Source organism: Lissotriton helveticus, chromosome 1_1 (genome assembly GCF_964261635.1).
Source record: "Lissotriton helveticus chromosome 1_1, aLisHel1.1, whole genome shotgun sequence".
Taxonomy (NCBI): domain Eukaryota; kingdom Metazoa; phylum Chordata; class Amphibia; order Caudata; family Salamandridae; genus Lissotriton; species Lissotriton helveticus.
In genome coordinates this window covers 381,167,043-381,184,165 of record NC_136057.1, presented here as the reverse complement: position 1 = coordinate 381,184,165, position 17,123 = coordinate 381,167,043, and the positions used below count along the sequence as shown (strand labels likewise).

Genomic DNA, 17,123 nt, shown 5'->3' with positions numbered 1-17,123 from the left:
TGTGTTAAGATGTTCTAACAACTCTAAGTTAGCTATACCCAGCTTCTCAAGAATCTCCACTTTGTCCTTTAGTACCTTCAGTCTTTCAGCCATCGGTGTAATGTGGATTTTACCATTAGCTCTAATTGATGTATGAGACCTTCCATATTAATGGGTGGTGAATTTTGCTGGGCAATAGCATGATTTTCGTTCAACTGTAGATTTGCGCTCTGCTGCGATGTCTCTCCCTCCCTCCCTTGTTTCAATGTGGTTTGGATTAGTCTCTTATTTTTACTCCTGCATCTCTTCCCTTGTCTATTTACGACTACCAGTTTCTTACTGTGGGCAGATTTATGTTTGAACCAACCGGTTCCATGAGCACTCATGCAACTTAATAGACTGGTGTTAGCTGACTCAACTATTAAGTTAATATCATTAATACCACAGCCACCTGACTCCACTCTAACACTGGGCACATCGGTCACTGTAGATGGATGAGGAATCTCACTAGATTTTATATTAGGAGTTAGTGACAGCCTACTCTCCCGGGAAGCAAACGCAGTAGATGGTGACTGTTGTGGTGCCTCGTCTAGATTCTGCTCATTCCCTGGCAGATCTGCATAAGAATCTAGTAAAATTGAATCCTGTGATATAGCTGTTATAATAGAAGTATTTACAGGTAAATTGGCTCCTTGTGTGGTTGGGGTTATCAGGCACATGCTCGGTGGTATTGAGAGGCGTCTTTCGGTGTTTTCTATAGCAGTAACTACAACCCCGATAGTTTGTTGCAGCATTTTGTCAATGGCAGTTAGGGTTGGAAGCGGGGTTTGGGCCAGCGTTAATTTCCTAGTAGTCGCTCGTGTGGACATTGGAGTCTTTTTAACCATGGTTCTACTTGTTGCCTCAATCAGTTCTGCAGTGAGATCGTTCGCACTCCTACAAAAGTAGTTACCTTAAACGTTGTTTTTGTTTGTAGAGCCAAGGGACGCGGCCCAGCCCAGTCTCTTCCGGCCTCTGAGGGCCCGCCCTTTGCCCGGGCTTCGCCCGGCATCCCGCGACACGGGCAGCGCGGGCCTTTGTAGCGCCTCCTGGGGGCAGGAGATGGCAGTGGCGGCTCCTGCCGCAAAGCCCCAAGGGAATTGTAGTCCCCCGCTCTGCGGCCGCTGATGACAGGAGCAGCGGCGGGGGGACTGCAGCAGAAGGGTTGTTGTCCGGGGATCTACCCGCTACAGGGGGCAGAGTCGTGGCAGGTCACCAGCGTTGCAGGTATGGGCACAAACACGGGTTACAGGAAAGGTATCACTGTTACATGATGGAACATTTACGTCAGCAACGGGTCTAAATTTGATTTCAACCCATGTCTACCCAAAATTCTAGTTTTACTTTGGAAATTGCCATACATCATCCCAAAACCAAGGGGCATATTATCAAGGGCTATTTCGACGATTTCTTGGCTTTAATAGCCAAAAAAGCAGCGAAAATGACATCGGCCTATCTACAAGGGGATGCTAACATACATTAGTGGATGACTTCTGACCTGCTCGCAGGCCGAGCCGCCTCCCTGACCTCCACTCAGCTCCACCTGCTGACGCCTCGCAGCTGCCTCCCAGCGCGAGTTCGTGCCCGCAGGATACGCTGCCACTGCTCCTTGCCGCCTTGAAACTTTGGCTGTCTGACTGTGCTGTATCTTACATTTTTTTTAATTTCGGTTGTTCACTGTTCTGTATTCTCTCAATTTGTAATTTTTCTACTGTTCATTAACGCTCTTTTCGCAAGCTCCACACCCCCCAAGCCCCCCCTTTTTCCTTCTGCTTCCCTTAGTTTCCCCTGCCTCCTCCTGAGGCCACACCCCCTTGCCGCCCTGCTCCCGCCTCCCAGCTGCCCCTCCCTCCCTCTCCGCCTTATATGGCAACCGCCGCCCGGACGCGCAGCGGTCGCTCCGATTGCGTGCAGATGGCGCGCCAAAGGTAAGTCCGTCAGCGCCCGTCCGCGCCTGGACCGCGCCCAGCGCCAGGACCCCTGGACCCCTCGCACTCCACAACGACAGACTCCGATACGACGCCAACACTCTCCTCGCACTCAACACCGCCCGAGACCACCGCTGCTTCCAGGCTGCCCCAAAACACACCCACGGACCCTTCTCCTGCCATACCTGCATCTTCACATACGACAGGACCAACAAGCCTCCTAGGACCAGACCCAACCACCTTTGATGCATACTCCTCAACACCCGCTCTGCGCGCAAACACGCCGTCGAGCTCTGGGACCTGCTCGACACCTCTGCCCCAGACGTTACCTCCCTGACCGAGACCTGGTGGAACGATTCCTCGGCACCGGACATCGCCATAGCCATCCCAGACGGCTACAAGATCTCCCGCAGAGACCGCACCAACGGAATCGGAGGAGGAATAGCCATCGTCAACAAATCCACCCTCCAGGTCCACCCCCTCGCAGGCAACTCCCTCAACACCGCCGAACACCTCCACTTCCGGATCCTCACCGACCCCAACTCCACCCTCAGAGGAACACTTGTCTACAGACCCCCCAGTTCACGGGCCCTGTTCAGCGACTCTATCGCCGACCTGGCCAGCACCCACGCACTCGCCTCCACAAACTACATCCTCCTCGGGGACCTGAACATCCACCTTGAGAACAACAGCAACGCCAACTCCGCCACCCTGATCGACAACCTCGCCAACCTCGGCCTCAGACAGCTCGTCACCGAACCCACCCACGCCTTCGGCCACACGCTCAACCCTGTCTTCTCCACAAGCAACCACGTCGCCTTCAACAACACCACCGAACTCCACTGGACCGACCACCGCTGCATCCACTTCACCTTCATGAAACGAACAGCGCACCACCGCACCCAACAGCTGCCCCGCCGCTCTGGAGCAAAGTCACCGAGGACCAGCTGACCTCCACCCTCACCTGGAACCCACCCACCGACCCTGACGCCGCCGCCCATAACCTCAGACAGTGGATCAACGACTGCGCCAACACTCTCACCCCACTCAAGAAACCCTCCATCAACCACCCCAGCAATAAAGCCACCTGGTTCACTGAAGAACTCCAGACCTCCAAACGGACATGCCGGAAGCTGGAGAAGATATGGCTTCACGACCACACACCAGACAGCAGCGCAGCCCACAAGGATGCCATCCGCAGACACCACCACCTCATCAGAACAGCCAAAAGATCGTCCTTCAAATCCCGACTGGAGAACAACGCACACGACAGCAAAAAACTTTTTAACATAGTGAAGGAACTCTCCAACCCCAGCGCCAACACCAACGACATCTCGCCCTCCCAGGAACTATGCAACTCTCTGGCCACCTTTTTCCACCGCAAGAACGCCGACATCCACAATAGCTTCAAATCCTCACCCTTCCACACCGCAACACACCACCCCCGAACGCTAGCTGCACCAACAAGCTGACCTCCTGGACCCTTAACAATGACGAAGAGACTCAAAAGATCATGAACTCAATCCACTCGGGTTCTCCATCAGACCCTTGCCCACACCACGTCTTCAACAAAGCTGACGCAACCATCGCACCCCAACTGCGAAAAACCATCAACATCTCCTTCGATACCGCGACATTCCCGGAAATCTGGAAGCACGGCGAACTCAACACACCCCTCAAAAAACCCAAAGCGGACCCCAAAGACCTGAAGAACTTCCGGCCCATCTCCCTGCTCCCCTTCCCGGCAAAGGCCATCGGGAAAATTGAAAACATGCAGCTGACCCAGCACCTCGAAGACAACAGCATCCTAGAACCATCCCAGTCCGGATTCAGACGCAACCAAAGCTCCGAGACTGCCCTTATAGCCGCCACAGATGAAATCAGATGCCAGCTGGACAGCGGCGAAACCACAGCCCTCATCCTCCTGGACCTATCAGCTGCCTTCGACACGGTCTGCCACTGCACACTCAGGACATGCCTCCAAGAAGCCAGAATCCAGAAAAAGGCCCTCGACTGGACCACGTCCTTCCTCTCCAACAGAACCCAGAGAGTTCGGCTCCCGCCCTACCGCTCCACAGCCACCTACATCATCTACGGCGTACCCCAAGGCTCATCCCTCAGCCCGACCTTGTTCAATGTCTACATGGCCCCCCTCCCACAAGTGGCCGGCCAGCACAACCTGAACATCATCTCCCACGCTGACGACACCCAGCTCATCCTCTCCCTCACCAAGGACCTGCACACAGCCAAAACCAACCTCCACGAGGGAATGAAGGCCATCGCTGAATGCATGAGGGGCAGCCGTCTGAAGCTGAACTCGGACAAGACGGAGGTCCTCATCCTCGGACCAACTCCCTCAGCCTGGGATGACTCCTGGTGGCCGAACGCACTGGGAGCAGCCCCAGCACCCACGGACTATGCACTCAACCGAGGATTCATCCTCAACCCCTCTCTCTCCATGTCAAAGCAGGTCAACGCCATCTCCTCCTCCTGCTACAACACCCTCCGCATGCTACGCAGGATCTACAAGTGGATCCCAACCGAAACAAGAAGAACAGTTACCCAGGCCCTCTTCAGCAGCAGGCTGGACTACCGCACGCACTCTATGCAGGAATCCCAGCCAAACACCTGCAACGACTACAACGCATCCAGAACGCCTCAGCCCGACTGATCCTCAACGCCCCCGCCACATCCATATCTCCTCCCACCTGAGAGAACTCCACTGGCTCCCCGTCAACAAGAGGATCACCTTCAAACTCCTCACCCACGCACACAAAGCAATTCACAACACCGGGCCAACCGACCCGAACAACGGACTCAACATCTACACCCCCGCCCGCCAGCTCCGCTCCGCCAGCCTCACCCTCGCCGCCGTCCCGCGCATCCAACGAACCACCTCTGACTGCAGATCCTTCTCCTACCTCACCGCCAAGACCTGGAACACCCTCCCCACCCATCTATGGCAGACACAAGACCTGCTCACCTTCAGAAGGCTCCTCAAGACCTGGCTCTTTGAGCAGTAGCACCCCCCGCAAACCCTCCTCAGGTCCTTGAGACCCTCACGGGTAAGTAGAGCGCTTTACAAATTCCTGATTGATTGATTGATGTTAGCACCTGTTTTCCCGACGCCTCGCTTTGCATCTCTAATGAGATGCAAAGTGGGCGTCACTGGGCAGTGCTCATTGTAAATTATCGCTGATGTGCACATTGCGATATTTACAAGAAGGCCCACACATTTTTGCAGACGTTAGTTTTTGGTGAAAACAGCGTTTTTCGCAAAAAATTAAAGTCTGCAAAAATGCTGACTGAGGTATACTTACCAGTGGGGGTGGATTATGCTGATACGACCACAGGGTTGTATCAGCAAAGTTATCGCCGTTTTCCATGGAACATTGCTGAAAAACCAGCGATGTTCCATGGAAAACATCGCTAACGCTGGAATAATTACCAGTGATAACAATTTTCACGCTGAGTGTGGCCAGCGATAATTATTGCTACCGCTTGATGATATGCCCCCAAATGTCCACACTTTATCACTCTTTTCCAGTACTCCAGTTACAGGAGCTAGAATTCATCAATTGTGGGTGGATTATAATTTATCACTCTGAATATTCTTTTAGTGTCTAATTTAGAGCAGTGCCCTGGACTTACCTCCTCCATTTTTGTAACAGAGAAAAGGAAATCTCCAGACATTGCCCAATCCAATGATTTCTCCTGCAACCGACAGCAGAAACTCCCTCTTTTTATTCCAGTGCCCTCGCTCCATTATCTCTGGCTTGCACTTTTCAAAGTACTCCTTTTCCATGAGGGCATGTGCAGGTATGGTATTTCCATTGGTAAATCTCTCAGCATTCTTCAAAGCCATTACCCCTAAAACACAAACAGAAGTGCATTTTACATTGAGCACAGGGCATGTGCATAGGAAGAGATACTCAGGGAACATTATTTATCATCTCACACCTCTCCTGAGCTTTTCCAAAGTTACAAGTTTGGGAAGTCTCTTAGAAGTTATTGCCTACAGTGATTCCTGTCAGCTTAATATTTATAAAGTACAATATCTTTTCTTTACACCTAGCGGTGAAGGCCAAGTGAGTGATTGGGAACCCCTTCGTTCTGTCTAATAATTGTCAGTAAATGGCTGGATGAGTGAATGAGCAGGCAAGTGAATTACTGAGTAGTTAAGTGAATGACTATGTCAGAGTGAGTCAGTGTGTAAGTGAAAGGTAGGTCTTAAGGTTGGATTTAGTCTTCTGCAGCTCATTCCAGATCTCGGCAGAAGTATTTGCCTCCCGTTAAGGAAGGTTAGTAGGCAGTGCCTAATCTGTAGACGAATAAGTGCAGGTGCCCAAAGCTTTGCTCAGAAACTAGTGGCCGGCACCGGCGCACAGAATATCAATGTAAAAGGAAACAGGTTTTGGCAGGTTTCCCCCGAACTTTTTGCCCCCATTTGGACTGCTAGCTGCTGGTTTTTCGACTTTGAGAGTGCACTGAGGCCTGCTGTCCAGACTTCAGTGCCAGCATTCTGACACATTGCAAAAGACATGTTGAATTGGCTATGCCCAATTGGTAAGGACTGGCTTACTTATAAGTCCCTGGTGTTTGGAACCCAGGGCGAATAAGGCAGAGTGTCCACATTAGACTGCAGCACTAATTGTACCACTCTAAGTGTGACAATGGACACAAAGGCTCCCAATCTCCCACTGCACACTGGGAGGGCATTGAAACCAATGGCAAGGCCACCACATGCCTTATCAATATATGTAAGTCTCCATAAGGAAGGCTTATAGAGTCCTATGGCAGGGAGCTGTGTTTTAAGTTAGACATATATTTGCATATGTCTAGACAGCCACACATCAAAACTGCCATTGTGCTATGGATAAAGTTAGTAGCACCATTGGCTAGTACAGTTTTTCCCAACTGGCAACCCAACCCGGTGGACTCCTGAATGGTTCTACCTAACTGGGTTATGTAAAGTATCAGATTAATTGTGACAGTAAATGCAACTTAATGATCAAGTTGCCATTTCTGTGTCCATCTTGTCCAATATCCTCACAGATCTTCCCACCTGGGTAGACATGTGAATGACTCCCTGGCTCAGGAGCAAAGGCTGTTTCTGTGGAGAGATGTCTCACTTCCTCCCATAGGATGGCAACTCATGGGGATAATAAAAAAGAAAGCTTCAAAGGTGAAGTTGTCTTTGGTAAGGAAGATGTGCTGACACTCCTGAACAGGATGTCTTTTGTTCCTGAAGACTAAGTGGAGACAGGGATGAGGAGCGAAAATGAGCCCCAAAACCTGTTCGGCTTTGGGCCTGTAGCTCTTTGGTAGCCACACCCCTAAGGTGGGCTACCAAGCTCCTCAGGACCAAAGAAGGGTCTTGCCATCATCCAAGGAGCAAGAATGTGGCACTCTGGGATAGCTAGGTGCCACACATTACAGGAACTTCATCACTAGGTAGGAGGGGGACCCAATAGCCCATTGGCTAGGGACCACGTGGTCCCTTAGAGCCCCTTCCCTGGGGAAAATAGAACACTCCTGGCAACCTGCTCAGTAGTACAAACCTGACTTAAAGAAAGGGCCAACAAAGTACTGCCCTGCTGGCCTCAACCTGAACAAAGAAAGGATGCACCATTGAGAGGATTGCACCTGCTGCACTTTTGGGCTGATAAAATTGGGACTGTGCTTGAGGCTCCTTACCCGGGTAAAAGTTGGGTTCCTCCCTTCAACAATAACAGTGACCTCAGGGATCAGTGCGCTGATCCTCTGGAACCAGCTCCAGGGACACAAGAGCTGAAAGAGACAAGTCGTATCTCTCTTAGGCCTGGGCAGTGAATTCCACTCCATTCGCAGAGTTTGCAATGTATTCCGCACTCTACGGAGCACAATGAGTTCTGAAAAACGTTAAGTTGGTGATCTAGGAAAATCCAAAGCTAGTCCACCTCCCTGCGATCTTTCTCAACTCGTGGGGTCACGGATGGTCGTGTCTGCTTGCATTGATAAACCATCAGTCTCATTGCTAAAGCTGCTGCTCGAGCAGAAAATCTACTTGAGCATAAGAAAGTAATTGCGCCCTCTTGCACTGCGCATGGTGCCGTTCGCGCTGACAAACAACAGTGCGAACAGCGTGATCTACTGCACTCTGCCGCTTGTGGAACTCTGGTTAGCATGGCAGAATTTTTTGGTCACTTTGCGGAGTTCCATGTAGCGAAACTCCACAAACTCTGCCCGGGTCTCATCTCTTGTAGCCACTGCAGATGTTTTGTTGCTACCGTATGCGGGGCACCCCAAAGTATAATTCAGTAATAGCCATGAGTGGAACCATGAGTGTTGGTTATGTGGGATTCATCACCACAAGCGGTCACCAGCCACTCCCGTAGATTCTCAACCTTACTGCTTTATTTCGAAAGTGTAAGGTCTACATCTGCAGCCCCTGGAACCCTGCACAGAGGTCTTCGTGGGACCCCTGTGAGATGGGGACAGAGTTGCCCCACTCACCTGTGAACCGAGGACTTAACTGGACTTCACCCCGGTGGACCGCACAGCATCAGTATCATCCTTGAGCATCTTTAAGCCTGCATCTCGCTCTTGGCCGGGATAAATCAGGCTGAACTTATTCGGCTGCAGCGAGTTCAAAACGCTGCAGCCAGAATAGTGGTAGGTTTGCCTAGACGGTGCTCGGTCTCTAAGAAGGTTCTCTGCCTGGCATTTAAAATCCTCAAAGGTATGTCTCCCCAAATTCTGGTGAATCTTTTAATTCCTTATGTCCCTTTGCGGACTCTGAGATCTTTGGGCCAGAACTTGGCAGTGGTTCCACGCTTCAGGCTGAGTAGAACTGGCGGCCGCTCCTTTCGAGTACTGGCAGCGAAGTGGTGGAACCTTCTCCCTTCTGAGACTCGGGCAATTGATGACCTTCTTCAGTTTAGACGCGCTATCAAAACCTTATTGTTTGTCTAAATTTAGGTTCTTCTCTGCGCCAGACTGATGTTGTGTTGTGTTTGCCTTCTCATAGCGCCAGGACGCCCCTTTGCTGGGGCAGCTGTTGCGCTGTACAAATATTAATAACATAACATAACATAACATAACATCCCTCAGCCTCAGGAACATTCCTTTGATGTCTATGATGACAGGTAACTGTCCAAAGTACCCTCTCTGGCCCCTAGACCCTCTTCCTGTCAGAATAGGTTGCCCAACCTGGGCCGGAGTAGTCAAACTAGCTCTTTAAAACCTTTTTGTTGATCAATGCTTGTTTGCAGTCACAATAAAAAATATTGTAAATGTCCTAAAATCTGTGTCTCTGGAATCCACTAATGGATTTTGTTCATCAAGGTCTCTAAAAATTCATAAAAATACGCTCTATTGTTTATTAAATAATTGTTTATTAAATATTTTCTTTTATTTATTTATTTCTTTACTAGATTGATGCAGTTCATCACAGAGTACAGGACCACTTTCTTATATATATGACCAAAAAATCTAGGCATTTCAATGACATTTACGTCCTTTATGACCAATGCCAGTAAAGAGCTATTTAGTATTACTCCCTCCCAGGGCCCCTTCTGTACTATGCCCTCGTAAATTGGGGACAGCATCGGCAAAACTGTTGGGTCAGCACATGGGCTTTCCCTTGAACATTCTATTTGCCCCAGACCTTTTCCCACTTCCAAGGACAACCTCTACTCTGATAGACTGCCTTCTCTCCCAACACTGCACCAGTCTATGTCTCTCTTCCAGCCCCTGAGAGTTGGTGTGAACTCCATGCCCCATAGACGAGCTATGTTATGCTTTGCAATCATCATGCCTAAAGTTACCCAGTTCTGGTCCGCATGCGCCAGGTAAGTGGCCTCCCACACATTGAGGAGACAAGAGTGGGAGGCTCTCACTACAGACCCTGCTCATGCATTACACAACTAGTCCCAATAGGACTGAATCCTCAGGCAGTCCCAGATAATATGATAAAAAGTACTGTCATGTAGTTCCTATAAATCGATATAGGATCTGCGTGTTTAGACAACATGAACTGTGGGATTGGTGTCCAGACTGATTCCAAACACTTCCACCGGATATGTTTGCCTGGATACCAGCTAACTCACAGTGCCACTATGAACCCCTTACCAAGGAGCGAATAGTTTCTAGCAACTATCAAACATGACAACCAGGTGACCGACCTGACCTGGTCAGAATCGGTCGCTCCTCCCGCTCCTTGGTTTGCCCGGAAGCGTCACTGGTGTGCTGCTCTGAACTGTACTTGGTTTGCCCGGAAACGTCGCTGGTGTGCTTGGTATCGTACCATCCTGGATATTGAATTTATATCTGCCCCCTTAACTGTTGATTAGATTTAATTTGCCCTCTGAACTGTACTTGGTTTGCCCGGAAGCATCACTGGTGTGCCTGGTATCGTACCCTACTGGATATTGAATTTGTATTTGCCCTCATAACTGTTGATTCGGTTTAATTTGCCCTCTGAACTGTATTTGTGCCAAGTGACCTCCTGATTGTGCCCTGATCCCGTCTGCCTTGTTGTTGCTGCCATTTTGTTGTGCCTCTCAGCCCGTCTGCCGCTGCTCCCCCGCGGCCCCACCCCCGTTCCCTCCAGCATCCAGTCCGATACCCTTCCCACTCGCCACCCCGCTCCCGCCTCCCAGCTGCTCCTCCCTCGCTCCGCCCCCTCCACTCTCCACTTATGACAGAGACACATACGCGCAGCGGACGCGCCCTATGCGCTCCGAAGGCGCACCAAAGGTAAGCCCGTCTACGCCCAACCGTGCCTGGACCTCGCCCAGTGCCAGACCCCCTGGACCCTGCAAAGGCCAACCCTACCGCCTAACATACGCCGCCGCAACCCTCACTGCACTCAACACCGACCACCTCCAGGACTGCCACCGAGCCGCCCCAGGACGCACCCACGGTCCTTTCACCTGCCAATCCTACAAGTTCTGCAGCATTAGGACCTTCACTACATCCGCACAAGCCAAGCCATGCACCAACAACAACCACCTGAAGTGGATCCTGCTCAACACCCGCTCCGTCCACAGACACACCACTGAACTATGGAACCTACTAGACACCACAACTCCGGACGTCGCCTTTCTCACGGAAACCTGGATGAACGACTCATCAGCGCCCGACATCGCCATAGCCATCCCAGACGGATACAAGATCATCCGAAAAGAACGCATCAACAAAACAGGAGGAGGCATCGCCATCATTCACAAGAACACCATACGCATCACGACCAGCTCCGACGACACCCTCATAACCACCGAACACCTCCACTTCCAGATACACACCGACTCCAAGACCACACTCAGAGGCACCCTCATTTACAGACCCCCAGGACCCCGCACACAATTCAGCGAAGACATCGCTGACTTTGTCAGCCCACACGCCCTCCCCTCCGATGACTATATCCTCCTAGGGGACCTCAACTTCCACCTAGAGAATAACAACGACAACAACACCACCACCCTGCTGGACAACCTCGCCAATCTCGGACTCAAACAACTGGTGACCACCCCCACCCACTACGCCGAACACACTCTCGACCCAATTTTCTCCTCCAGCAAGCACATCTCCTTCAATCACACCACGGGACTCCACAGGACAGACCACAGCTGCGTCCACTTCACCTTCAGAAAGACCACGACCCACCACCACCCGCAACAAGTTCCTGCAGAAGTTGGAACAAAATCACCACCGACCAACTCACCACATCTCTGAACCAAAACCTCCCCGCCAGACCAACGGACCCAAATCAAGCAGCCATCAATCTCGCACAATGGATCACCCACTGCGCTGATGAACTAGCACCCCTGAAAACCCCTCCCAAGAGGCCAGGAAGCAAAAAAAGCCTCTTGGTTCAACGACGACCTCAAGATCTCCAAAAAGAACTGCCGCACCCTCGAGAAAGCCTGGCGAAGAAACCCAACCACAGACAACATGACTGCCCTCAAGCACGCCACCCGCAAACACCACCAGCTGAACCGCACCACCAAGTAATCAGCATTCAAGGATCGACTAGACAACAACGCCCATAACAGCAAGGAACTCTTCAACATTGTCAAAGAGCTCACCAATCCCAGCGCCGGCAACAACGACATCACCCCCTCTCAAGACCTTTGCGACTCTCTAGCCTCATTCTTCCACAGCAAGATCGCTGACATACATAACAGCTTCGGAGACCTGTCCGCTCCCCCAACCACAGAACCTAAGCCCCCCACAGCCACCCTTCGCGCCTGGACCCCGATCAACACCGAGGACACCATCCGCATAATGAACTCCATCCACTCCGGATCGCCAACCGACCCATGCCCCCATCACATCTTCAACAAGGCAAACTCCATCATCGCACCCCAACTCCGGAACATCATCAACTGCTCCTTCAACACCGCTACCTTCCCGGAAAATTGGAAACATGCCGAACTCAGCGCCCTCCTGAAGAAACCTACAGCAGACCCCACCGAACTTAAGAACTACCGCCCCATCTCGCTCCTCCCATTCCCCGACAAAGTCATAGAAAAGACCGTCAACAGTCAGCTCGCCGCCTTCCTTGAGTCTAACAATTCCCTCGACCCCTCACAATCTGGTTTCTGAGCCAACCACAGCACCGAGACTGCTCTCATTGCAGCCACAGACGACATCCGAGCACTGCTCGACGACGGAGAAACAGTGGCTCTCATCCTCCTGGACCTCTCCGCAGCATTCGACACGGACTGCCACCACACCCTTGTACAATGCCTCAGGAACGCCGGGATAGAAGATAAGGCTTTGGATTGGATCATCTCGTTCCTCGCCGGAAGAACGCAGAGAGTCCGCCTCCCCCCCTTTCAGATCCGAACCCACCGAAGTCATATGCGGCGTACCACAAGGATCATCGCTCAGCCCCACCCTATTCAACGTCTACATGAGTCCCCTCGCATCCATCGCTCGCCAACACAACCTCAACATCATCTCCTATGCAGACGACACCCAGCTGATCCTCTCCCTCACCAACGACCCAGACACTGCCAGAACCAACCTACACAAAGGAATGAAAGACGTAGCCGAGTGGATGAAGAACAGCAGTCTAAAACTGAACTCAGACAAAACAGAAGTCCTCATCCTAGGATCATCTCCCTCTGCCTGGGATGACTCATGGTGGCCCCCGGCTCTAGGCAGCGCTCCCAAACCAACGGACCATGCTCGCAACTTGGGATTCAGCCTAGACTCCTCCCTCTCGATGACTAGACAAGTCAACGCTGTCTCATCATCTTGTTTTAACATCCTAGGCATGCTCCGAAAGATCTTCCGATGGATCCCCACCGAAACAAGGAAGACGGTCCCCCTAGGATAAAACTACCCCATTACCTGGTGTGAGAGAATGAAGGAAGCCATCTTGGTGTCCCGCGAGGGATGTCAGACCACTTGGGGCTGAAGTGTCTACATGCAGGAACCTCAGTGTCTTGCGTCAGTGTATCAGCATCGAAGTCTTTTTCTCCTCTTCCACCTTAGTAAAGATCAGGGGGCATATTATCAAGGAACGGTGTTAAAATTATCGCCGTTTTATTGGCAGGAAACTGAAAATAAAACGGCGATAATGGGCTTGATATTGCGCCCTTGTTAATTCCCATAGAAGCCCATGTTAACATAAAAAATGGGTTTCTATGGGAATTAACAAGGGCGTATTATCAAGCCCATTATCGCCGTTTTATCGGCAGTTTCCTGCCGATAAAACGGCGATAATTTTATCACCGGTTCTTGATAATATGCCCCATGGTGTTTATATACCCAAGAGGTACCCTCAGGGGTTCTACCTTCATGTCGGCAGAGGATGACAATTGTGATGAATCTTATACATAGTTATTATGCAGAAGATGATAACCCTGCTTTGTTTCTGAGACACCTCATGCATAAAAATGTAGCCCAGTATTTCGGAGAAAACCACACAACATTTATTCAGCACCTATCTAGACAAAAGGTCAGCCCCAAAGCTGTTATGTAATACAATGGCAAGTCAATGTAGGTGAAAGGTTAGGGGACTACCCAGGCCTATATTGGAGTATATTCCTAAACATAACAGTGCCCTCCTGACCACAGTGTCTGTAACACATTGAGTCTGATCTCTTCCCATTTTTACCATTATGTTATAAGACAGGTTAGCCCTGTGAAGTATTTTGAGCTGTTCCAGTCGGAAACGTCTCTTAATGGTCACCTTCCTGGTTAATGCTGAGGCCTCCAGCTAGTCCTCCTCTTGCATATCATCTGGGTCTGCTTCCCAGCACTACCGAAGGCATAGAAGTGCATCAGGGAATTGTTAATGAGTTTTTGGTACTTGAGGGAAATCACCCTGTGGTTAATATGTTCCTCTAACAATCGATTTTGTAGCGGTGACAACTCCGGGAACGCCTCCCCTCTGGATAATGCTGCCTGCAGAGCATGCTGAATTTGCAGAAATCTGAAGGTCTCAGTCGGAGCTAGATTGTAGGTCTTCTGCAAATCAACAAAGGACACGACCTCTGCTCCGGAACAAAGATCACCCCTCCTAGAGAGCCCAATAAGGTCCCATTTATCAAAGCCCTGTCTAGTACCCATCGTACCCAAAATTTCAGAGTATCTCAAGGGTGTTGTTTAAGTGATCCTATTCCCCCACCTCCGTTTGCTACGTGTTGTGTGCCAAAGGCGAACTGTCAATGCAGTTGTTCCCTCCAGGCTACGCCTCCGTGGATTAGTGTAGAGTGCTCGCAAGTACCCCCCCCTCCCGGTTGGAGAACCAGACGGTCCATATGGTAGGCTGGTTCGGTCATGGGCTAATGACCCACTGGTTGACAGTCGCCAATTGCGCTGCTCTGTAATATGACTTGATGTCGGGCAAAGCCATCCCCTCATCATACCAGCCTCATGTCAACTTTCCCAGGGCAATTTGCTGGGAGCCTATTTCCCACAGCAGGGTCCTAATCCCACCCACTATGGCTGTAAAATAAGTATCAGACACAGGTAATGACATGTTCTGCAACACGTACAGTAAGCACAGTAATGCAATCATTTTGAATAACACCACTCTCCCCAGCAAGGAGAGTGGAAGCAACCTCCAATGCTGGACATCGCTTTTAAGTCGGGTCAGTGGGCTCTGTAAATTTCTGGCAGCAAATAGGTCAGAGATGTAGGGTAATGACGATGAACAGGTATTGGAACATGTCCTTTACTATCTGTGCCTCAAAGTCAGTCAGCAGACATGGTGTTGGCCCATGGAGGACAAACACCACCGATTTCGACCAATTGATTATATTTCCAAAGTACCCACCAAAATTAGTAAAGATGCTCAGTGTTCTCCGAATGCAGGACTGCGGATCCGCCACTGTCAGCATATACCAATGTTCTGTCCTCCCAGTCCTCTGTTCAGCGTAGGCTGTGGATCAATGGGTCTCTTGGTAGCCAGGCCGCAAAGGGTTTGAGAATTAAAGCGAAAATAGATAGGGATAGGGGGCGGCCCTGCCAGGTCTCTCACTGGACGGGGAAAACTCAGAACACTCTTCAACCTGCGCCAAAGGTTCGGTAAATAGAAGTCGCAGCCAGGACAAAAACCTCAGTCAAAGCCCATATGCTTGAGCACAACAAAGCGATAAGCCACTCCACTGTATTAAAGACCATGTGTGCATCGGAAGATTAAACCTCTGCATCCGCCTGGATTCTATGTATGCATCCCAAGACATTGTTGAGATGTTGCAAGTTAAGAGCCATATTGCGACCCTGTATAAACCCAGATTCGTCTGGATGGATCAGTTTAGAAATGAGTGGAATGATTCAAAGCACCAAGAGTTTGGTGAGAATCTTTGCCTCAGCATGCAATAACAAAATAGGCCAGTAGGGGGCACACTGCTCCCCTGGTCTCCCTAATTTGTGTAAGATCATTACAGAAGCAAGCCTTTCTTTCTTAGGGAGTGTGCCATTTCATTGGCTCTCTGTGAACATCTTCAATAAGTGTGGCCCTATGGAGGATGCCGTGAGTTTAAATAATTCTATTGGTAGATCATTAGGCCCCAATGCCTTGCCTGAGTTTATATCCCTAATTGCTTGCTTCACTACATCTTCTGTGAGATGGCTTTCCAAGAGTGCCACATGCTCAGGTGAAAGAGTCCGGAGCAGCCGATCCACCAAGAGATTGGAGGATTCATGCTCTGTGGCTGTTCTCCCAGAGGAATACAGGCATGAATAGTAGGTTGGTAATGGATCAGCTATCGCCTGCAGACCACGCAAACTCTCCCCATCATCAGAGCATTTTGTCTCCACCCATCGGCTTGCTCTTTTGCTTATCTAATTACAAAAAGGGGGTGGTGATGGACAGAGTATCTGAGTTAATCAGAACACTCCTACCCAGTCAACAGATCAGTGCTTTATCCATCACCATTTTTTAGCTCACTGCACCATCCCAGTTCAGAACTTGGCTATATGCAAATTAGTCTGTCCCTGGCCCAGTCCATCATGGGAACAGGGCAGACCAAACTGCCAAGCCAATTCTTCACTGGAAAGGAAACAAGCTACCGGGGACCGGTTTCTGGCATTACAGCCGTCTTCGGCCCGGCTTGCTTGAATCCTGATGGTGCAATGAGCAAGGGACTCATGTCTGAGCATACCCTTCCACACTCATGGTGGCCAAAATAATTACAAAAAGGGGGTGGTGATGGACAGAGTATCTGAGTTAATCAGAACACTCCTACCCAGTCAACAGATCAGTGCTTGATCCATCACCATTTTTAGCTCACTGCACCATCCCAGTTCAGAACCTGGCTATATGCAAATTAGTCTGTCCCTGGCCCAGTCCATCATGGGAACAGGGCAGACCAAACTACCAAGCCAATTCTTCACTGGAAAGGAAACAAGCTGCCAGGGGGCCGGTTTCTGGCATTACAGCCGTCTTCGGCCCGGCTTGCTTGAATCCTGATGGTGCAATGAGCAAGGGACTTATGTCTGAGCATACCCTTCCACACTGATGGTGGCCAAAATAATTACAAAAAGAGGGTGGTGATGGACAGAGTATCTGAGGTAATCAGAACACTCCTACCCAGTCAACAGATCAGTGCTTGATCCATCACCATTTTTTAGCTCACTGCACCATCCCAGTTCAGAACCTGGCTATATGCAAATTAGTCTGTCCCTGGCCCAGTCCATCATGGGAACAGGGCAGACCAAACTACCAAGCAAATT

At 50.4% G+C, this 17,123-nt stretch overlaps 1 protein-coding gene across 2 annotated transcripts in view; it reads right to left on the bottom strand.

Moving 5' to 3' along the window:
• Positions 1-17,123, bottom strand: part of LOC144809462 (sodium- and chloride-dependent GABA transporter 2-like) — a 1,234,427-nt gene that overhangs the window by 1,062,901 nt on the left and 154,403 nt on the right. For both annotated transcript variants that reach the window (XM_078673716.1, XM_078673715.1), the window contains exon 2: positions 5,598-5,816. In XM_078673716.1, coding sequence (XP_078529842.1) covers positions 5,598-5,811 — 214 coding nt within the window. In that variant the 5' untranslated portion in view covers positions 5,812-5,816. The remainder of the gene's footprint in view (positions 1-5,597; positions 5,817-17,123) is intronic.